This window comes from Phyllobates terribilis, unplaced genomic scaffold (assembly GCF_046119375.1).
Source record: "Phyllobates terribilis strain yellow unplaced genomic scaffold, ASM4611937v1 Scaffold_17__1_contigs__length_24005725, whole genome shotgun sequence".
NCBI lineage: Eukaryota > Metazoa > Chordata > Amphibia > Anura > Dendrobatidae > Phyllobates > Phyllobates terribilis.
This window is the reverse complement of record NW_027362777.1, coordinates 15,380,241-15,404,472: the sequence shown is the minus strand read 5'-3', so window position 1 is coordinate 15,404,472 and position 24,232 is coordinate 15,380,241. Positions and strand designations below refer to the sequence as shown.

Sequence of the window (24,232 nt, the reverse complement as noted above, 5' to 3'; positions counted from 1 at the left end):
AGCGGAGCCGCGTGCGTACGAGGTGTACGGAGCGGAGCCGCGCGTGTACGAGGTGTACGGAGCGGAGCCGTGCGTGTATGAGAGATGCAATATCTGTCGATGTATCGTAAATATTAGTGATGAGTGAGCATACTCGCCACTGCTCGATACTTGATCAATCATTGGGGTGCGCTCATTACTTGTTCGAGTATAAAACCAGATGAAGCAATGCGGCCGGCCAATCACAGTAATTCCAGTAGCCAACAAGGCAACACGGCTTTACCTTGTAAGGCAGGCAATCCCTGCATGTTTATTGGCTGTCTAACAGCCGCAAAACATGTGGGGCAGGAACTATGGCACCAGAGATATTTGATTGAAAATCCGAGCACCGCAATGATCTATTAAGTATCGAGCAGTGGCAAGCATGCTTGCTCATGATTAGAAAATATATGAATACAGTTGGGTCCAGAAGTATTTGGAAAGTGACTGAATATTTGTGATTTAAGCTCTGCAGGCCACTAATTTGGAAAATACCCTGTGAAACGTTTAGGAATTGCAACCATTTGTCTACAAAGCCTCTTCATTTCGAGAGCTCAAAAGTAATGGGGCAACTAAAAGAGGTTGTCCACTACTTTTTCATTGATGATCCATCCTTAGGATAGGTCATCGATGTTTGATGGGTTGGGTTCAAACACCCGACTCCCCTGCTGATCACTTATTGTTGCCGTCCAGAAATACTCACTTGCTGAGCTAGCCGTCTTCTGGTAGTGGCCGTGGCACGGTACTACACACCCGCCTCATATTGTCTAATCTAGCCTTTGTATTTTTAAGGCTCATTAATGCTTTGCACCTTGTGGTGAACCCTCTGTATTTGCTCTCTCTTGAAGTCTTCTCTTTTATGTTGGACCTAGACACTAAAAAACACCTACTTCCTGGAGAGTGTTCTTGACTTCGGTTGATATTGTAAAGGGGCTTTTCTTCACCATGGAAAGGATTCTTCAATCAGCCACCACTGTTTTGTTCAGTGGACATCCACAACTTTTTGAGTTTCCAAACTCACCAGTGCACTTTTTTTTTCAGAATGTATCAAACTGTTGATTTGGTCACTCCTAACATTTCTCCAATCCCTTTGGGGATTTGATCTTTTCACTTCCATTGAGAGAACTTTTCTGTGTTATGGGTTCATAGCAACAGCTTCCAAACACAAAAGTCACACCTGGAATCAGCTCAAGACCTTTTACTTGCTTCATTGATGATGGATTAATGAGAGAAGAGCCCATACAGCCAATGAAAGAGCTTTTGAGAATTGTCCAAAAGAGGCGGCTCCATATAACATAGTTGTAATTCCTAAACCTTTACTCCAATTAGGATGTTAATACCTTCAAATTAAAGCTGAAAGTTGGCACTATAAGCCCAGATTGATTATATAATTGTATCTTGAATATGTTTTGGTAAACAGCTAAAATTCCAAAACTTATGTCACTGTCCAAATATTTTTTGGACCTAACTATCTAAAGGTGCTATTGACATGAAATTTTCACCAGTTGTCGGTAACAACCCATCTAATCCACACAGGTAAAAAAATCAAATCATAGATAGCCATAAATTTAATTATGTGTAATCATGAAAAATAAAATAAAAGTAATACTTTGTACAAAAGCTTTTGTTGGTGATGACAACTTGAAGATGCCTCCTGTATGGAGAAACTAGTAGCAAGCATTGCTCAAGCGTGATTTTGGCCAATTCTTCAACACAAAAACTCTTCAAATCCTAAGATCCCATGGGCTTCTTCTATGAACTCTGGGCTTTAGTTATTTCCATAAATTTTCTATTGAATTCAGGCCAGGTGATTGGGTGGGTCATTCTAGCAGCTTTATTTTTTTATCTGAAACCAGTTTAGTTTCCTTGGCTGTGTGTTTTGGATCATTATCTTGCTGAAATGTAAACCCTCGATTAATCTTCATCATCCTGGAAGATGGCAGATTTTCTATCACAAATGTCTCTGTATATTTGTGCATTCATCCTTCCGTCAATTATATGAAGTTTGCTGGTGCCGTATGCTGAAAATCTGCCCCACACCATGATGCTCCCACCTCCAAACTTCACTGTTGGTATGTTGTTTTTGGGGTGACATGTAGTGCGTTTTAGCGTCAAAACTTGGTGTGTATTATGGCATCCATATATGGAGTTCACTTTTGGTCTCATCTGATCAGACTATGTACAGTTAAGGAGCTGAAACTCCTAAACCCTTCATCCAATTTTAATGTGGATACCCTCAAATGAAAGCTGAAAGTCTGAACTTCAACTGCATCTGAATTGTTTTGTTTAAAATTCATTGTGGTAATATGTAGAACCAAAATTAGAAAAATGTTGTCTCTGTCCAAATATATATGGACCTTACTGTATTTCACATTCTTGTCTACATGTTGTTGAGCAAACTTTAAACATGCTTGAACATGCTTTTTGTTCAGAAATGGAGCTAGAGTGCATTACTTATAGTTTTCTTTGAAACAATTTTACCTCTTGATTCCAGGTCCTCCTGTAGCTTTCCTCAGATATTACTTGGCTCTTGGACAATTTTTAGGTTAATTTGTTTCACTCCTCGGTCTGAAATCTGGCTGTGGCCGGTTGATGGTGAAATAATGTTCTTTCAACTACCGAATTATTGCTGCAACAGTACTCTCTGGAACCTTCAGTAGTTTAGAATTTTTTCAGTAATCAATGCCATCAGTATATCTTGAACAATAAGGCTGCAAAGGTACCGATATAAGACCGATAAATCAAGGGCCCTCCTATGTATCAAGCATAAATCCTACATAGAAAAAATTAGGAGCCTACAGCCAAATAGAGATACAATATAACAAATTGTACGGAGCAGAAATAATAAAAATATTAAAAATAGAAAAATAAGTTGTACCAAGAATATAAACCTGACCTAGGGGGCATCTATTTTGTATGACAAGTTTAACAAGAGGGAAGTGTAGATACATCTGGGGAATCACATGCACTATATACTTATTGCAGTGGGTAAGTACTGACATATCGTATAGACAGCAGGTAGACACAACAGGGCATCAAAAAAATATGTATCACATATAAATACTAAATCCTGTATAGTTCCACTGTGTTAGAGTGAACAAATGTCACACCATCACCAATGCTAATAACAGATGCTTATCACCCTGTCATAGGATTTAAACTAAAGGAAACCGTGCCATACACATGAATAGAAAATACCTAACAAAACAGTATACAGCTCTGGCAAAACTCAGACCACTGAACAGTTTTCTATTGGAAAACATGGAAAAACTGGTGGAAAGCAGGCCAAGACGAATGAAAGCTGTGATTAAAAATCATGGTTAGTCCACCAAATATTACCAAATATTGATTTCACAGTTAAAACATGAGTAATTTGAGGTCTGAAAGCACTTTATTTTTTAACATTTTGACGCTTTATCATTTCCTGCAAATAAATACAAAATGTTTGCTTTGAATTTCGAATACATGTCAGTAGACTAAAACAACAATGTACATTTTACTCAAAAGTATACCTATAAAGAGAAAAATCAGAGAAACTGAAAATTTTGCAGTGGTGTCTTAATTTTTGCCAGACCTGTATGTGCCGGTTAAAGTACATCAATAACCATCAAATCAATTATAATTACACAAGGTCGTGAGAAGTGGTCCAGAGTGCCACTAGGGCGCGTATCGCATTTGTAGCTTCCAATAATACACTCTCTAAGAATGGTTTACCAAACCCCCCTCACTTTCACTTAATACTTATCCTCTTTTTAACCAGGGGCAAACTCGTCCTACAACGTGAGAAGAACGTCGGTCACCCCTCCAACTATACCCATATGACACGTCCCCTCATCCCTCCTTTTTAAATTATTTAACTATTTTTACCAAAAAGACCTATTTTTATCATTTTGTCTTAATAAATTGTCTTATATTTAATTAACTCGAGTGTCACCCCCTATTGGTATATGCCTTCATCCAGGGCAAGTTCATAAGTGGTAAGTCGTCTTACTTGCAGCAGGTTCAAAGAGGCATACCTACCACCGTCAGTGAATACCAAATTCCATATGCTGTTAACCGTTGGTGACCAATAAAGTCTTACCGGAGTGTGTTACCCTCACCCTGCATTGTCTGAGTAGTGTTATGCTCACCGGAAAGGAGTACGGGCAATCAATGTGATGAGCTCCTGCCCATGCAGCATTTCTACAGACAAGCACATAACACTGCTGCATGGACAGTACATGCACAATCAGCTCTGCTATATATGCACATTTATATACACACCTCTGCTACATATGCACATTTGCATACACATATACTGTATATACATTACCCCATTTTGCAGCTCCTTCCAGGTCATGTGATTTGATTACGTGATCTGGAAGTTCCTTAAGCTAATCAATTAGAAGGTTCTTCAGCTGCTCACTCAGGATGCGCAGCCTCTATGCAGATCCCGCTACTTTCCTCTCCTGCTCTGCACTAATCAGTTAGATAAGTGTGGGGCTGGAGGTGGGAGAGCAGTTCTCTCAGTGATCTGGAAGGACACTGTCTAGAAGATGCACTCACTTATTAGCTAGATTTTTTTCTTGCTAAAACTGTATCTTATAGTCAAAAAAAAAGTTTTAAAGTAATTTTCCTTTCTCGTTTAATTATATGCTTGTCTGTTATATGTTTTTGTACAATTTGTTATACCTTTTCTCCTCTTCTGAGTTATTTTTCATGGTTAACAAAATAAAATGTTCCAGTAATTCTTTTTTCACACTCTAGATACTATAATGGCTTCTCTCTGTGTGGGATTTTTGATCTTCAAAGGGGTTGTTCAGTACTTAGACAACCCCTTCTCATTCCTCATATTTGGTCCTGTTAAAATAAAAACAATTATACAACTGTCCCATGCCTGTGCAGTTCCAGTGGTGTGAGCACTTGCGTTTCCGAGGCTCATGTGGTGTTGCTATGTCATGTGAGCTCTGCGGCCATTTAGCGCTGGCATCACTGTCCCAACCTTTGGACACATCGAACAATAAGAGGAAATCAGAAAGCAGCAGCAGCCCTGGCTTCCGGTTGATGTTCAATATGTCCGAAGTCAGGGACAGTGAAGTCGATTGAAGCTGATTGGGTGCAGGGCTCATGTGATGTTACAACTTCACATGAAAACTGGGAATACGAGAGCAGACACCGCTGGAACAGCGCGCCTTCACGGAAGGCGAGTATGAGTGGTTTTATTTTAACGAGGCTAAAAAGGAATGACAAGAGTTTGCCCTAGTAGTGGACAACCCCTTTAAGAAGATACACTTTTCAGTTAAAACATTTCCAACATTCTGAACATGAAAAAGACTTCTCCCCTGTGTGACTTCTTTAAAGTTTATTAAGAGATGAATTCTGTGTAAAACAAATCCCACATTAAGAACATGGAAAAGGCTTCTCCCCTGTGTGAATTCTTTGGTGACTAAGAAGAGAAGATTTCTTCACAAAACATTTCCCACATTCTGAACATGAAAAAGGCTTCTCCCCTGTGTGAGTCCTCTGGTGAATAACAAGATCTGATTTCTGGTTAAAACATTTTCTACATTCTGAACAAGAAAAAGGCTTCTCCCCTGTGTGGGTTCTCTGGTGTCTATCAAGAAGCGATTTAAAATTAAAACATTTTAAACATTCTGAACAGGAAAAAGGCTTATCTCCTGTGTGTGTTCTCTGGTGGATATCAAGATTCGCTTTCCGGGTAAAAAAATTCCCACATTCTGGACATGAAAAAGGCTTCTCTCCTGTGTGAGTTCTTTTGTGCTGAAACAAATTTGATTTCCATGTAAAATATTTCCCACATTCTGAACATGAAAAAGGTTTTTCCCCTGTGTGTATTCTTTGGTGTATAACAAGATCCCATTTCTGCTTAAAATATTTCCTAAATTCTGAACATGAAAATGGCTTTTCCTCTGTGTGACTTCTCTGGTGTTTAACAAGACCTGATTTCTGGTTAAAACATTTTCCACACGTGGAACAAGAAAATATTTTCTTCGTTGTGTGAATTTTTGGATGTCTAAGAAAAGACTTTTCGAGGGGAAAACTATTTCCATATTCTGACTGTGAAAATGGCTTCTTAGCTTTAGGAGTAGTTCGTTTTTTAATGCTTATTTCGTGACTTTGATTTTCCTTAGTAGTCAGTAATGAATCAGAAGACAGGATCTGTTTCAAAGGATCACATGATAGATCTTTGCTGTGAAGGGATGATGGTATATCTGGAGTAATGGAATTCTCTTCAGTTGTATCCTGTGGGATCTCAAGCTCATCTAATTTAAAAAATGAAGATGTCAGCTGTCCCTCTGATCTTCTGGTACAGTAATCTGCCAAGAATAAAGCCAATTATTATTTTTGAATAAAATATCCTCGAATTTTATATTTTTAAACATTTCTACTTAAACTGTCGGTAGAAATGGCAAGTTATGTAAAAATATTGAATTATTCACCAAGACAATGACAGTTCACAGTCTAAGGCCGGAGTAATACTACTGTTTAACATGGCCGAGTGCTATGCGCTAAAACATCGCAAAGCACTCGACCCAGTGTTATTCTATGGGCCAGCTCAGATCAGCGATTATTTACTCATGCTGATTCGGCATGAGAAAACAGTCGCAGGATGCTGCGATTTGCAGCGATACTCGATTCATTCGCACCCATACAAGTCTATGGGTGCGAGTGAAACAACGGACTGTACACAGATGTCAACCCAGTGCAGTCCGATATACGCCGGGTCAGACCATGGAGGAGATGGAGAAAATACTTTCTCCATCTCTTCTGCACCTGTGCTGCTATCATCTCATGCAAGAGAATCGCAGCACAGTAGCATGACACTCGGCTCCTGATCGAAGCAGAGCAGGAGCAGAGGGTCAATAGCATATCACATCTGATGCTCTCGTATCAGATACCATACGCTGATGTAACTCAGGCCTAATAGAAAACCTCATAGCATGAACCAATGGAGCGTGGCGTTCAATTGTTTGTTCATCCTGCCTCCCAAACATGGAAAGGAGGCAGGAGTCAATGGAGACCTTTTTTTAAAGACTATCAGGGACTTGCAGACTCACATAAGTGAGACAGGCCAATCCCACCACAAATCATAAAAAATGAAAAACTGTAAACAAATAGACATAGAATAAAAAAACATGTTTCATCAAGAACATATGTATCAGCAGAGAACCACAACACTAAACCGGAGATGCACTCATGTATTATGGACCATTGGAGCTACTATGAGTTCTGTTCAGGAGAGTAGAGTAAGTATTAGTGCTCCCCATTTCAGGAGAGATTGTGAGGTAATCCGAATTCCTTAGGACTGAAAACAATGTACTTTATAACCATGCCAACACATCTTCTGTAGGTGTCAATAAATGTATATTACAGCCAAGTTTGGCCACTAAGACTGGACTTGGTAGTGTAGGGACCATTCAGCAGCACAGAAGGGAGAGAAGGTAGATTCATCCAATAAGATATCAGGGTTCTAAGAAGCCAACACCATCATTACCCTCCGCTTTCTCTTAAAGGCCCATCATGATAATTTTTTTTCAAGTGATTTTCTAACTTTTCAGCTCATTCTACGTACGCTGTCATTTGGCTTTGTAATTTACAGACTTGAGCAGGTCACAGTCAGCGTCTTCCAACGCCAGGGGTAACGGGATCCTCCAGGTTGTAAGTTCTATAGAGGAAGGCTTTCAATGCCCGAAGTAATTTGTACAGTTTTGGGTGGAAGAGAATGTTGTGGTCTAGAGGCAAAATGGTGATCACACGATTGTGATACTGCTGGACTACACGACCGATATAACAGCCACAGCCGGTGACTGAGATAAATCTGTTACTTTTCTGCATTTAGTGGTTACTACTCACCTGGATAGTCATATGTAGGAATCTCCTCTTTACACCGCTCATCATACCTCACATATGTCTCCGTAGTATTAATATGGGTCAGATCTTCACCCTGAAACAAATATTATAAAAGTCACAGACAGATGGAGAAGTCACATCAATGATCAACTCTAATCCTGCCATCTCCACTGTTCTCATTACACAAGTATAAAACATATAATACTGGTGGATAAAACAAGACAGAACACAAGACCTTCACAGCCGTCTACACATCATAGGGGAGATCTCATGACACCTTCCCTCCATCTACCTGATGATCCTGAGGAACATTGGGATCTTCTTGTTTACAGTCATGTGGAAGAAGAGGACGGGGACATCTCTCTGGTGTTGTCCTCTTACTGGATAGATCTGGAGGAAACACATAAGGGACTGAATTCATTCTTTACATATATACAATTATAGGTTGTGTGTATTTAGTCCTGTCTATTACCCGGTGATGTGAAGGGCTGGGGAACCTCGATCATGACGTCCTTGTACAGATCTTTGTGTCCTTCTAAATACTCCCACTCCTCCATGGAGAAATAGACAGCGACATCCTGACACCTTATAGGAACCTGACACATACAATGATAAGGTCACCCCCCCCGATCCCTTCATAGCATTACTGTATAAATGTCCCAGCATTTCCAGCAGTGTCACCTCTCCAGTCAGCAGCTCAATCATCTTGTAGGCGAGTTCTAGGATCTTCTGCTCATTGATGTCCTCATGTATCAGGGGAAGGGGTGGACACCCCGTGGTTGGGCTCAGGGGTCTTCCCCATCCCTCAGACACAGGGTACTGACAGTGCTCAATAGAGGTCTTCTTCACTACTGTGTAATCCTGGTTATGGAGAGACACATTAATAAATCTCACTACAGACATTTCCAGAGTCCTCACCTCTCCAGTTCTGTCGACCTGTTATTCCCATAGATAAGAATGATGTAATGTGACGTCATCAGAATCTCTCACCTCTCCAGTAAGCCGGAAGAGGATCTCTAGGGTGAGGTGTAATATCCTCTCCGCCATCTTGTCTCTGTCCATATCCATCTTTGATGGGTGAATCAGGAAAATTCTCTTATATAGAAGATCTTCACTGAGAGGATCTAATATTGTAGGGACATGAATGAGAAGATGATGAATCGATGTAACATCATAAAAATCCTGTGTAATAATACAATTACTGGAGGTAGTAAGGGAAACATATGATATTTATTATTTTACAGTATTTAGTTTTCTTCTTTATATCTACATATATAAAGCAGTAAATATGTGTGTGGAGCCCGTAGAATACAAGACATTTTTCATCTGGTTTGAGTGAAATTTTGCGCGGTCAGTCTTTAACATCAAAATTTTTCCCCTTGACAAGATTTGTCCCCAGAATTTAGGCTCTATAGAAAGAAAGGAAAAAATGGGTGTCTGTGTGTTGAAAGCAAAACCACAGTTTTTGCCCAAAGGGTCTCAAAGAGTTAGAGATTGCATACAAAGAGTCACTCTTATAGGGGCAGCAACCATATAATCTCTATGGTGGGGCAACCTGATAAGTTGGTCTAAAGTCTGTAAATATAGCAACGGCTGTTGCAGAGGTAACTTGGGGCTCATTTTTGAGAATTGCCTCACAGTAAGTTCGTTTTGGTTGGCTATAGCAACTAGTGATGAGCGAGTATGTTTTGTTAACCCTTTCGCCGAGTATACTCGGCCGAGCACAGAGTATTTATAGCGTGCTCGGGTTTTAAGTTTTTGTTGCTCCGTGAACATGATTTGCGACTGTTTGACAGATTTAATACATGTGAGGAATGCTGGAAAAACAGGCATTCCTCACATGTATTAAATCTGTCAAACAGTCGCAAATCATGTTCAAGGAGCAAGAAAACTTAAAGCCCGAGCACGCTATAAATACTCTGTGCTCGGCCGAGTATACTCGGCGAAAGGGTTAACAAAACATACTCGCTCATCACTAATAGCAACCAGACTGCAGCTTTCAACATTGAAGCTGCTGATGTAAAATGAAAGCTGCGCTCTGATTGGTTGCTATGGACAACTAGAAGAGTCTTACTGTGAGGAAGTGATACACTTTCTGCTTTATGTATAGATTCACTTATTAGATCTCTGATCAGTGTGAGGTGATTATAAAGGGTCATAATACTAAGGACTGTTTTTAAAAATGCCACCCAAAAAACAACCATCAATTGGGCAAATTAATCCAAAAGCTAAGAAAGCAAAACTGTCTCAAATAGCTGAGACAAATAAAAAACGCGAGTCCTGGCTTGAAGGGAAACAGATGAGACAGGCTGAATCAAAGGCAGCTGAAACATCTGAACACAGGAACGTCTTCTTCAGGAGTGAGCCTAATAGCCAGGTGGAATATTCCACTTCATCCAAAACCCCTCCCCGGGCTAAGAGACCCATTCCTATTCCTAGAGGTGAATTGTCATAGTGTATATAGAATGGAGTCTGTCTACAATAATGTACTGCGCTTACGCTACTTCTCATGCACTAGAGGTCTGATAATGTCCATCCCCTAGTGTACATGTCCGGAAGTGACGCGCTTTACACTGAAACACCAGATAAACTGATTGCCACCGCCCCACTCGTACCTATGACTGCGCAAGTCCGTAGTTATGTGTTACACGCCGGAGCGAATCTAGGAACATTGTCAGATTACGCATGCCTGGATGTGCGCGTTCCACGCTGAAGAGCATCCCAGTCTCCTATCTGCGACTGCCCATGTCCGGAAGAATGCGTTCCACGCCGAAGTGCATAATGAATTTGGATTGCATTCCACCAATATAGAAAAGTCTTGTCTCTGAGATCAGCATCATGGGAGGTTAAAAACTAGTATTGTGTCACGGTTCCACCCCTCACTGTGTCCGGGATGCAGTTACTGACAGCTCAGCCATCCAATCATGTACAGGGGCATGCTAAAGCTGTCGGTACTTTGATTGACAGCTCAGTCATCCAATCTGGTACAGGGGCGTGCTGAAGCTGTCAGTGTGTTTATTGACAGCTCAGCTGTCCAATCTGAGACTGGGAGGCACTGGCTATCTTCAGGTGTTCATTATCCCAGGTGACTGCCAGGCTACTTAACTGGGCTGTTTCTGCCAGATGTGCATTCAGTTAGTGTGAGGTTTGTGGCTCTGTGCCTAAGTGTTCTGTGTATGGGTCTTCTGTTGCCTAACCCCCTTCTGCTCTGATCCGCTATCCTCCTGCTATTCTGACCAACGGAACGTTACCTGACTATGCCTTTGCCTCTTCCCTCTGTTTATGACGTTCCCTCCTGGCTTTTGACTTCGGACTCCTTGAGTATTCCGTCTCACGGCCTGGCTGTGAAAAGTGAGTCAGAGTCACATATTGCACATCCTCCCATCATGCAATAGGCATGTAGATTTACTTTATCACTACAAAAAATATTGGATGATGGCCCTCAGTATATTCCTAAATGGTCAAATTTGAACCCTATTGCATAATTAGAGATACACAAGGATCATCATACTTGTTAATTACTAAATAGTAAACGTAGAATATACAAGTAACTGATAAGAAATAATTCTGATATAAAAGCTCAGATATCTCGATAAAGTACAACAAAAGTGAACCCCATTCACAGGGAACGGAGTAGCAATGAATAGAGTATAAAACCCAAAAATGTAATCCAGAATGGGGCTGTATTCACACAAAACAGGCATATGAAATTTTCTCATTGAGTCCCTTCGGGGCTAGTGAATCCAGTCGGGAAATCCACTCACTTTCCTTTTTGAGGACAAATCTATCGTGATCACCTCCTCTCACATTGGGTTTAACCACCTCAATGATACAATTGGAGAGGTCTCAGGTTTCACTTCGATGTACACTGTTCATGTGTCTCAATAATGGGGTGTCCCGACCATGGCGTATATTGGTCAAATGCTCCACTACCCTCCTCATAGATCCCGTCTTGGTCATGTTGCCTACATTATCTTGGGAGCAGGTGCATATGGCCATATATAAAAGTCCTGAGGTTTTACAGTTGAAATACTCCCTCTGGAAAAAGGTTTTACCGGTAGAGGAACTCGAGAAAGATTTACATGGTCTCATCCAATTACATGTACATTCTCCACATCTAAAGAAACCACAGATTCTTCTATCTAGCCATGTCCCCTTGGGCGCAGGTTTTTATAGACACTATGCACTAAATGGTCTCTAATTGACAGACCCTTTCTGGAAGTTATTGTGGGAATAGATCCCACAGCTCCCTTCAAGTCCGGGTCGGCCACGAGTGCATCCTAGTGTTTGTTAGGATATTAAAGATACGGTTACTCAGTTCTTATTACCCGTGTTATACCATCTTTTTCTTGGTCTCTTGCTTAGGTATGGAGGAGTGTCTGTCTCTCCTTTTTTCTGTAAACAATCATGCGGAATCCAAAATGCACTGTGGATACCTTTTTCCATGAATCTGGTGTTCATGTCTATTGCCTGTATATTAAAATCTGTGACATTTGAACACTTCCTTCTCAACCGTAAAAATTGGCCCTTGAGTATTATTTTTTTCAGGGAGATGGGGTGATGACTATCCCACTTCAATAGTTTATTAGTGCTTGTAGGTTTATGGTAGATGAGTGTCCCTAGGGTCCCATCCAGCTCTTTCTTGATTAGCACATGCAGGAAAGGCAACGGGTTATAAATAAACTCCGTTGTAAATCTCAGGCCGACTCTATTGATGTTGAGTTCCCTGACAAATTCAAGAAATTGTTCACTCGTCCAGACCAAATGATAAAAATGTCATCAATATATCTATACCACACCCCAATATATGGATGCCACCACTTGATAATCACTGAATATTTTGGTTTCCTTCCACCAGCCCAGGAACAGGTTAGCATAAAAGGGGGCACAGGGGGTCCCCATCACAGTACCCCTGAGCTGGTGGAAGTACTTCCTGTCAAAAAGAAAAAAAGTTATGAGTAAGAGTGAATTTTAGAAGATCCTCCATGAAGTCATTATGTCTGCTACACTCTATTGATCTCGATTTCAAGAAAGGTCTTACTCCTCTGATATCATCCTCATGCGGTATATTACTGTACAAAGCCTCGATATCTGGTAAGGCCTGCTCCCCTACATGCCTGTATACATGCTCGAGGGTCTACATGTAGGGGAGCAGGCAAAGGGAAAACCATTTTCCAGAGGGATTACTCCAACTGTAAAACCTCAGGACTTATTCCAACTGCAGGACCTCAGGCGATACTATGGGAACATTATACTGTATGGGGGCATCATACATCCTGCATAAGGGGCATAATGGGGGGCATTACACTGTGTGGGGGCATCATACATCCTGCATAAGGGGCATAATGGGGGCATTACACTGTGTGGGGACATCATACATCCTGCATAAGTGTCATAATGGGGGCATTACACTGTGTAGGGGCATCATACATCCTGCATAAGGGGCATAATGGGGGCATTACACTGTGTGGAGGCATCATACATCCTGCATAAGGGGCATAATGGGGGCATTACACTGTGTGGGGGCATCATACATCCTGCATAAGGGGCATAATGGGGGCATTACACTGTGTGGGGACATCATACATCCTGCATGAGGGGCATAATGGGGGCATTACACTGTGTAGGGGCATCATACATCCTGCATAAGGGGCATAATGGGGGCATTACACTGTGTAGGGGCATCATACATCCTGCATAAGGGGCATAATGGGGGCATTACACTGTATGGGGGCATCATACATCCTGCATAAGGGGCATAATGGGGGCATTACACTGTGTGGGGACATCATACATCCTGCATGAGGGGCATAATGGGGGCATTACACTGTGTAGGGGCATCATACATCCTGCATAAGGGGCATAATAGGGGCATTACACTGTGTGGGGGCATCATACATCCTGCATAAGGGGCATAATGGGGGCATTACACTGTGTGGGGGCATCATACATCCTGCATAAGGGGCATAATGGGGGCATTACACTGTGTAGGGGCATCATACATCCTGCATAAAGGGCATAATGGGGGCATTACACTGTATGGGGGCATCATACATCCTGCATAAGGGGCATAATGGGGGCATTACACTGTGTGGGGACATCATACATCCTGCATGAGGGGCATAATGGGGGCATTACACTGTGTAGGGGCATCATACATCCTGCATAAGGGGCATAATGGGGGCATTACACTGTGTGGGGGCATCATACATCCTGCATAAAGGGCATAATGGGGGCATTACACTGTGTAGGGGCATCATACATCCTGCATAAGGGGCATTACACTGTGGGGGCATCATACATACTGCATAAGGGACATAATGGGGGCATTACACTGTGTGGGGGCATCATACATCCTGCATAAGGGGCATTACACTGTGGGGGCATCATACATCGTGCATAAGGGGCATAATGGGGGCATTACACTGTGTAGGGCCATCATACATCCTGCATAAGCGGCATAATGGGGGCATTACACTGTGTGGGGGCATCATATATCCTGTATAAGGGTTATAATGGGGGCATTACACTGTGTGGGGGCATCATACATCCAGCATAAGGGGCATAATGGGGGCATTACACTGTGTAGGGCCATCATACATCCTGCATAAGCGGCATAATGGGGGCATTACACTGTGTGGGGGCATCATATATCCTGTATAAGGGTTATAATGGGGGCATTACACTGTGTAGGGGCATCATACATCCTGCATGTAGCGCCGGCGTCCCTGCCCTCTGCTAGGCAGGGACGCTGTTCCCCTCACCTCTCTGCTCCGTGCCCGGCGTCCTCCTCCCGCTCTGCTGGCAGCGCGCGCTCCTTCCCGGCCAGTGTGCTTAGGGCGCGCGCTCTCCCTCCCTGTTAAAGGGGCCGCGCGCGCCGTCCTAAGGAGTCCCCGGCCAATGGCCGGAGGACTTCACCATATATAAGGCACCTCCTCCAAAATGGAGGTGCCCGAGCAATGTTGTTGCACTGTTCTCTACTCTGCTTCAGCCCTCAGGTCCCGTTGCCAGTTACCTGCCAGATTCCTGCCAGCTTGCTGTCTTATTCCTGCCTGATTATCTGCTACCTGCCTGCTAGTCTGAGGTCCGACGGTCTGCCTTACTACTCCTGTCAGTCTGTCTAAGGACCAGCCTGTCCGCTCACCTGGGAGCGCACTTCAGCCACCTGCCTGCTTGCCTGAGGTCCGACGGTCTGCCTTCCAACTCCTGTCAGTCTGTCTATGGACCAGCTTGCCTGCTCACCTGGGAGCACACATCTGCTACCTGCCTGCTAGCCTACCTGGAGGCTCCGCCGTCACGTGCTGTGACCACCTGCCTGTCCAGTGACTCCTGCCCGCTCACCTGGGAGCGCTCATCTGCTGCCTGTCTGCTAGCCTACCTGGAGGCTCTGCCGTCACGTGCTGTGACCACCCGCCTGTCCAGAGACTTCTGCCCGCTCACCTGGGAGCGCTCATCTGCCGCCTGTCTGTTGGTCTTCCTGGAGGCTCCGCCGTCACATGCTGTGACCACCCGTTCATCCAGAGACTCTCGCCTGCTCACCTGGGAGCTCACGTCTATCATCAGCCGCCACAGGTCGTACCAACCCTTTACCCAGAGACTGCCCCGGTCACTTGCCGTGACCATCTGCCCGTTCATTCAGAGACTGCCCCGGTCACTTGCCGTGACCATCTGCCCGTTCATTCAGAGACTGCCCCGGTCACTTGCCGTGACCATCTGCCCGTTCATTCAGAGACTGCCCCGGTCACTTGCCGTGACCTCCAGCCCGTTCACTCAGAGACTGTCCCGGTCACCTGCTGTGACTTCCTGCCCGTCTTCCCTGGTCGCCACCCGCTCCCTTACAAGGACCGCCCCCTTGTATAGTAGCTCAGAGGTTCCGCCTCCCAGACCCGTTACAGTTTGCTCGGGCCATGGAACCCGGTGGCACCCAAGCTCCCTCGCTCTCGGACCTGTGTCATGAACTGTCCCGTCAGAGGTCCCAACAGAAGTCCATCCTGGGTCACCTGCGGAATGTCAATTCTCGCCTGGACACTCTGACTGCTCCGCCAGCAACCTACGCCAGTGCCAGGACTCGCAATCCGGCAACTCCGCTGTCCACTAATACCATGGTATCCTACCCCGGACCCCGGCTTTCTGCACCTCCTCGCTTCGGAGGCGACTCCGCCCAGGCTCGGGGCTTCATAAATCAGTGCACCCTGCACTTTGAACTCCTGTCCCACCAGTTTAACTCCGACCGGGCCAAAATTGCCTTCATCATGTCCCATCTCACCGGGGAGGCCCTGGCCTGGCTAAATCCTCTATGGGAGAGAGGAGACCCCCTGGTGTCCGACTTGCCTGCCTTTCTCACGGCTTTCCGGAAAGTCTTCGACGAACCCGGACGGAGGACCTCATCCGCATCATCACTGCTACGCCTCCGTCAGGGAAGTCTCACCGTGGGCCAATATGCCATACGGTTCCGTACCCTTGCCTCGGAGCTGGCCTGGGATAACGACGCTCTGGTATCCGTCTTCTGGGAGGGTCTGTCCGGCCGTATTAAAGATGAGCTTGCCGGTCGGGACATCCCTACCACTCTCGATGACCTAATAACTCTTGCCACCCGGATTGACCTACGGTTCCAGGAGCGTGCCAAAGAGGTCACCCGCGAGAGGAGGTTACCACGTCTAGCTCCTACTTTTCAGAAACCCGTCACTCCCTCCGTCTCTACCCAGGTACACTCTCCTGAGCCTATGCAGGTCGACCAGACCAAGATGGTCAAAACCCGTCAGGACTTACGCCGTGCCGAGGGGAGCTGCTTCTACTGTGGCAGTAAGGAGCACCGGATCCGTACCTGCCCGGAGAGGTCGGGAAACGCCTGTGTCTAGGTTCGCTCAGAGAGGTCGACCTAGACAAGAATAAATCCTCTCCATCTCTGCTGTTGTCAGTCTCAATCGTCTGCGGGGAGAACCGTTATTTCGAACTAGCCCAACTTGACTCTGGAGCAGCCGGGAATCTTATTTCACAGTCCCTGGTAGAGAAATACCGCATCCCCACCAAACCTCTGGCTGTACCCTTGTCTGTTGCTGCCGTGGATGGGGGTCTCTTACCACGCCCCATCCAACTCATCACCGAATCCATTACTCTGCAGGTGGGAATGCTGCATTCTGAGAGTATCTCCTTTCATGTTCTGCCTGGACTCTCCCACGCCCTCTTGCTAGGCCTACCTTGGCTCCAGAGACATGCACCCGTGCTTGACTGGCAGACCGGAGAGGTCCTTCGCTGGGGACAGGACTGCCATAAGACCTGTCTGGTTCCCGTCCATCCCGTCCGTCCTTCTCCTACCCCAGCTAATCTACCTGGACTTCCGATTCCTTATTGGTCTTATGCTGATGTCTTTAATAAAAAGGAAGCAGAGACACTACCCCCTCATAGACCATACGACTGCCCTATCGACCTGTTACCTGGTACTACTCCTCCCCGTGGGCGTATTTATCCATTATCCGCTGCTGAGACCCGGTCGATGTCCGAATATATTGAGGAGAATCTGGCCAGGGGATTCATCCGGAAATCTACCTCCCCGGCGGGAGCAGGCTTCTTTTTCGTCAAAAAGAAGGACGGCTCTCTCCGTCCCTGTATAGACTATAGAGGCCTTAACCAGATCACGGTGAAGAATAAGTACCCCCTTCCGCTCATTCCGGAGTTATTTGATCGTCTGAGGGGGGCTAGAATCTTCACCAAACTGGACCTCCGGGGGGCGTACAACCTGGTTCGTATCCGTCAGGGGGATGAATGGAAGACGGCATTCAACACCCGGGACGGCCACTATGAATATCTGGTAATGCCCTTTGGTCTCTGTAACGCTCCTGCCGTCTTTCAAGAGTTGGTCAATGACATCTTCCGGGACCTTCTCTACTCCTGCGTAGTGGTGTACCTGGACGACATCTTGGTCTTCTCTCCGGATCTCCAGACTCACCGGAGGGACGTTCGTCAGGTCCTGCTCAGGCTCAGGCAGAATCACCTCTTCGCTAAATACGAGAAGTGCCTCTTTGAGCAGACCTCGCTTCCGTTTTTGGGCTACATTATTTCTCAGACCGGCCTACGAATGGATCCAGAGAAACTGTCTGCCATCGAGAAATGGCCTCGACCGGAGGGGTTGAAGGCCATTCAGCAATTCCTGGGCTTCGCTAACTACTACCGCCTCTTCATACCTCACTTCTCTTCCCGGACTGCCCCAATTTCCGCGCTCACCCGTAAGGGTACTAATCCCAAAGAGTGGCCGCCCGAAGCAGAGGAGGCCTTTCTTTCCCTAAAACAGGCCTTCTCTTCCGCCCCGATGCTGCATCGCCCGGATGGCAACAAGCAGTTCTTCCTGGAAGTTGACGCCTCCTCCTCTGGAGCCGGAGCGGTACTTACTCAAAAATCATCTTCCGGGAGAATGGTAACTTGTGGCTTCTTCTCCAAACTCTTCTCCTCTTCTGAGCGCAACTATTCCATAGGAGACCGAGAGTTATTGGCCATCAAGCTGGCGTTGGAGGAGTGGCGTTACCTACTTGAGGGGGCTCTTCACCCGGTAATAATTTACACTGACCACAAGAACTTGGCTTACCTCCAGCATGCCCAGAGACTTAACCCGCGCCAAGCCCGGTGGTCCTTGTTTTTTGCTCGCTTTGATTTTGTTCTTCATTTTCGCCCGGCTGACAAAAACGTCAAAGCAGACGCCTTGTCCCGATCCTTTCTGGTGTCCGATCTCGAGGAAGAACCTAAACATATCATCGATCCCGCCAGAGTAATGCAGGTGGCTCCCGTGAGTCTAAATCGTCTCCCTCCCGGTAAGACGTTTGTTTCAGTACCTGATCGGAAGAAGATCCTACACTGGGGCCATTCGTCTAAACTAGCTGGCCACGCCGGTCAGAAAAAGACCCTCCAGCTTATTGCCCGGCACTACTGGTGGCCTACCCTGCACAAGGACGTAATAGACTTTGTTTCTGCCTGTGTGTCCTGCGCCCGCAACAAAGTCCCGAGACACCTGCCAGCCGGTCGCCTCCTTCCGCTTCCTGTGCCTGCTGCCCCCTGGCAACATATTGCTATGGACTTCATAACTGATCTCCCCGTCTCCGCCGGTTGTATGGTCATTTGGGTGGTCGCTGATCGCTTTTCCAAGATGGCTCACTTTATTCCCCTGCCAGCCCTCCCGTCTGCACCCGAGCTGGATAAAGACTTTATCCGCCACATCTTCCGTCTTCATGGCCTGCCCCTCCACATCGTGTCGGATCGTGGGGTACAGTTCACCTCACGTTTCTGGAGAGCCACTTGTAAACTGCTAGACGTCACCCTGGACTTCTCTTCCGCTTACCACCCACAGTCCAATGGTCAAGTGGAGCGGATCAATCAGAACCTGACCAGTTACCTCCGGCACATCGTTAATGCCCATCATTCAGACTGGGTGGATCTCCTACCATGGGCCGAGTTCTCTTATAACAATCACGAGAGCGAATCCTCCTCCAAATCCCCGTTTTTTTGTAGTCTTCGGTCAGCATCCTCGGATTCCTTTTCCTGTCTCCACCTCTGTGGACAACCCGGCTGCGGAATCTCTCGTTAGCAAATTTTCCTCCATTTGGGAGAGTACCCGATCCGCACTCCTTCAGTCGTCCGAACGGATGAAAAGACACGCTGACAAAAAACGCCTGGATCCTCCACAATTTCGTCCTGGAGATAAAGTCTGGCTCTCATCTAAATATGTCCGACTCAAGATACCTTCTTACAAGTTAGGGCCTCGGTTCATCGGTCCTCTGGAGGTCATCAGTCAGATCAACCCGGTGGCCTATAAATTGAAACTCCCGGCCAACTTACGGATCCCTAACTCCTTCCATGTATCTCTCCTCAAACCTGTGGTACTTAACTCTTTTTCCAAGTCTACAGGTACGCCTCCTGCTCCGGTTTCTGCTGAGGACGAGTTTGAGGTAGAGAACATTCTTGCCACCAAAAGGGTAAGAGGAAAGACCTTTTTTCTAGTAGATTGGAAGGGGTTTGGTCCTGAGGAGAGAACGTGGGAGCCCCGGGAGAACATCCATGCCCCTCTTATCCTAGCTAAATTTCTGTCTGGCCTAAAAAAGGGGGGGCCTAAAGGGGGGGGGTACTGTAGCGCCGGCGTCCCTGCCCTCTGCTAGGCAGGGACGCTGTTCCCCTCACCTCTCTGCTCCGTGCCCGGCGTCCTCCTCCCGCTCCGCTGGCAGCGCGCGCTCCTTCCCGGCCACTGTGCTTAGGGCGCGCGCGCTCTCCCTCCCTCTTAAAGGGGCCGCGCGCGCCGTCCTAAGGAGTCCCCGGCCAATGGCCGGAGGACTTCACCATATATAAGGCACCTCCTCCAAAATGGAGGTGCCCGAGCAATGTTGTTGCACTGTTCTCTACTCTGCTTCAGCCCTCAGGTCCCGTTGCCAGTTACCTGCCAGTTACCTGCCAGATACCTGCCAGATTCCTGCCAGCTTGCTGTCTTATTCCTGCCTGATTATCTGCTACCTGCCTGCTAGTCTGAGGTCCGACGGTCTGCCTTACTACTCCTGTCAGTCTGTCTAAGGACCAGCCTGTCCGCTCACCTGGGAGCGCACTTCAGCCACCTGCCTGCTTGCCTGAGGTCCGACGGTCTGCCTTCCAACTCCTGTCAGTCTGTCTATGGACCAGCTTGCCTGCTCACCTGGGAGCACACATCTGCTACCTGCCTGCTAGCCTACCTGGAGGCTCCGCCGTCACGTGCTGTGACCACCTGCCTGTCCAGTGACTCCTGCCCGCTCACCTGGGAGCGCTCATCTGCTGCCTGTCTGCTAGCCTACCTGGAGGCTCTGCCGTCACGTGCTGTGACCACCCGCCTGTCCAGAGACTTCTGCCCGCTCACCTGGGAGCGCTCATCTGCCGCCTGTCTGTTGGTCTTCCTGGAGGCTCCGCCGTCACATGCTGTGACCACCCGTTCATCCAGAGACTCTCGCCTGCTCACCTGGGAGCTCACGTCTATCATCAGCCGCCACAGGTCGTACCAACCCTTTACCCAGAGACTGCCCCGGTCACTTGCCGTAACCATCTGCCCGTTCATTCAGAGACTGCCCCGGTCACTTGCCGTGACCATCTGCCCGTTCATTCAGAGACTGCCCCGGTCACTTGCCGTGACCATCTGCCCGTTCATCCAGAGACTGCCCCGGTCACTTGCCGTGACCTCCAGCCCGTTCACTCAGAGACTGTCCCGGTCACCTGCTGTGACTTCCTGCCCGTCTTCCCTGGTCGCCACCCGCTCCCTTACAAGGACCGCCCCGTTGTATAGTAGCTCAGAGGTTCCGCCTCCCAGACCCGTTACACTGCATAAGCGGCATAATGGGGGCATTACACTGTGTGGGGGCATCATATATCCTGTATAAGGGTTATAATGGGGGCATTACACTGTGTGGGGGCATCATACATCCAGCATAAGGGGCATAATGGGGGCATTACACTGTGTAGGGGCATCATACAACCTGCATAAGGGGCATAATGGGGGCATTACACTGTGTGGGGGCATCATACATCCTGCATAAGGGGCATAATGGGGGCATTACACTGTGTGGGGGCATCATACATCCTGCATAAGGGGCATAATGGTGGCATTACACTGTGTAGGGGCATCATACATCCTGCATAAGGGGCATAATGGTGGCATTACACTGTGTGGGGGCATCATACATCCTGCATAAGGGGCATAATGGGGGCATTACACTGTGTGGGGGCATCATACATCCTGCATAAGGGGCATAATGGGGGCATTACACTGTGGGGGGCATCATACATCCTGCATAAGGGGCATAATGGGGGCATTACACTGTGTGGGGGCATCATACATCCTGCATAAGTGGCATAATGGGGGCATTACACTGTGTGGGGGCATCATACATCCTGCATAAGGGGTATTATGGGGGCATTACACTGTGGGGTCAGTAATGGGGTCCTGCACTATGAGAACAATACGTTTCCCCCCTTCCTGTCTCCATAGTTGGGTCGTATGTATCTATTACAGGAAACAGAACAAAAGCCTTATGATTCTTATAAAGGGGCAACACAAGACCCCAAAAGAGTCTCCGTGCTGAAGGGGTTAATGCCCCCTGCGTCCAGTAATGGGGTCTCCACATACCTCCACCTGCAGAGCCGCCACCACATATATGGCTGCTCTGTGCGCACAGGAGCTGTGATGAGGTCACAGGAGGGGAGGAGTCACGGGTCACATGATCAGGGGCCTCAGTGGATGCAGGACTCTGCTGTGCTGGTTGTCATGGTGCTGGATGAGCTGAAGTTTATGTGTGGGGTCAGGAGGGGTTTACAGTGTGGATGTAGCAGAGCCGCGTGTGTACGAGGTGTACGGAGCGGAGCCGCGTGTGTACGAGGTGTACGGAGCAGAGCCGTGTGTGTACGAGGTGTACGGAGCAGAGCCGCGTGTGTACGAGGTGTACGGAGCGGAGCCGCGTGTACGAGGTGTACGGAGCGGAGCCGCGTGTGTACGAGGTGTACGGAGCAGAGCCGCGTGTGTACGAGGTGTACGGAGCAGAGCCGCGTGTGTACGAGGTGTACGGAGCAGAGCCGCGTGTACGAGGTGTACGGAGCGGAGCCGCGTGTGTACGAGGTGTACGGAGCAGAGCCGCGTGTGTACGAGGTGTACGGAGCGGAGCCGCGCGTGTACGAGGTGTACGGAGCGGAGCCGCGCGTGTACGAGGTGTACGGAGCAGAGCCGCGCGTGTACGAGGTGTACGGAGCGGAGCCGCGTGTGTACGAGGTGTACGGAGCGGAGCCGCGTGTGTACGAGGTGTACGGAGCGGAGCCGCGTGTGTACGAGGTGTACGGAGCGGAGCCGCGTGTGTCCGAGGTGTACGGAGCGGAGCCGCGTGTGTCCGAGGTGTACGGAGCGGAGCCGCGTGTGTACGAGGTGTACGGAGCGGAGCCGCGTGTGTACGAGGTGTACGGAGCGGAGCCGCGTGTGTACGAGGTGTACGGAGCGGAGCCGCGCGTGTACGAGGTGTACGGAGCGGAGCCGCGCGTGTACGAGGTGTACGGAGCGGAGCCGTGTGTACGAGGTGTACGGAGCGGAGCCGCGTGTGTACGAGGTGTACGGAGCGGAGCCGCGTGTGTACGAGGTGTACGGAGCGGAGCCGCGTGTGTACGAGGTGTACGGAGCGGAGCCGCGTGTGTACGAGGTGTACGGAGCGGAGCCGCGCGTGTACGAGGTGTACGGAGCGGAGCCGCGCGTGTACGAGGTGTACGGAGCGGAGCCGCGCGTGTACGAGGTGTACGGAGCGGAGCCGCGCGTGTACGAGGTGTACGGAGCGGAGCCGCGCGTGTACGAGGTGTACGGAGCGGAGCCGCGCGTGTACGAGGTGTACGGAGCGGAGCCGCGCGTGTACGAGGCGTACGGAGCGGAGCCGCGCGTGTACGAGGCGTACGGAGCGGAGCCGCGCGTGTACGAGGCGTACGGAGCGGAGCCGCGCGTGTACGAGGCGTACGGAGCGGAGCCGCGCGTGTACGAGGCGTACGGAGCGGAGCCGCGCGGGTACGAGGCGTACGGAGCGGAGCCGCGCGGGTACGAGGCGTACGGAGCGGAGCCGCGCGCGTACGAGGCGTACGGAGCGGAGCCGCGCGCGTACGAGGTGTACGGAGCGGAGCCGAGCGTGTACGAGGTGTACGGAGCGGAGCCGCGCGTGTATGAGAGATGCAATATCTGTCGATGTATTGTAAATATTAGTGATGAGTGAGCATACTCGCCACTGCTCGATACTTGATCAATCATCGGGGTGCGCTCATTACTTGTTCGAATATAAAATCAGATGAAGCAATGCAGCCGGCCAATTCAGGAGGGGTTTACAGTGTGGATATAGCAGAGCCGCGCGTGTACGAGATGTACGGAGCGGAGCTGCGTGTGTATGGAGCCATGTGTGTATAGAGCCGTGTGTATGCTGTATACAGCTGTATACCCCCCAGGTTCAGTCGCAGACACCGCGGCTCTTTCTCAGACTGTAGAAGAACTGACTCTGGACACTCGGTAAAACTGCGCTCGGACGTCTCCTGTTTCTCGCACAGATATTGATAACATAAGATGGAGTCAGACGAACCCTCCTACAAAACCTGATAACAAAGTCATTACTACAGGACTGGATGAGAAAGGGATTTATTCTACAAGAAACGCTGGGGCCACAAATGAGAGAATCCGGGCCCCGTGGCTGGATACTCCGGACCCCCAGCGTGTTAGGATCAGACGGGGTCTTTGTCCCTGGAGCTTCTCTGCTCGGTATAATGAGACTCTGATCTTGTTCTTATAAAGAGGGTTGGAGTAAAATAGAAGCTGCCTGAATATGAGGACCTTGTCTGATCTCTATGTCCTTGTGTA

At 47.9% G+C, this 24,232-nt stretch overlaps 1 protein-coding gene across 1 annotated transcript; it reads right to left on the bottom strand.

Moving 5' to 3' along the window:
• Positions 1-3,471: 3,471 nt before the first annotated feature.
• LOC141176113 (uncharacterized) lies at positions 3,472-22,065 on the bottom strand. Its single transcript, XM_073660108.1, has 8 exons — positions 21,992-22,065; positions 11,121-11,211; positions 8,860-8,993; positions 8,551-8,730; positions 8,342-8,465; positions 8,162-8,259; positions 7,873-7,963; positions 3,472-6,335 (listed from the first exon to the last, which is right to left on the bottom strand). Exons 3-8 carry the CDS (start codon positions 8,935-8,937, stop codon positions 5,398-5,400), a joined length of 1,509 nt encoding a protein of 502 aa, XP_073516209.1. The 5' UTR covers positions 8,938-8,993; positions 11,121-11,211; positions 21,992-22,065; the 3' UTR covers positions 3,472-5,397.
• Between the last annotated feature and the right edge of the window lie 2,167 nt (positions 22,066-24,232).

Bases quoted from the DNA above. Each gene is read 5' to 3' on its own strand.
- LOC141176113 (XM_073660108.1), bottom strand. From the start codon at position 8,937: ATGGATATGGACAGAGACAAGATGGCGGAGAGGATATTACACCTCACC. The intron at 8,731-8,859 runs GTGAGAGATTCT...CTCCATAACCAG, and splicing joins TCTTCCGGCTTACTGGAGAG to GATTACACAGTAGTGAAGAA. The intron at 8,466-8,550 runs GTGACACTGCTG...TGTATGTGTCAG, and splicing joins TTGAGCTGCTGACTGGAGAG to GTTCCTATAAGGTGTCAGGA.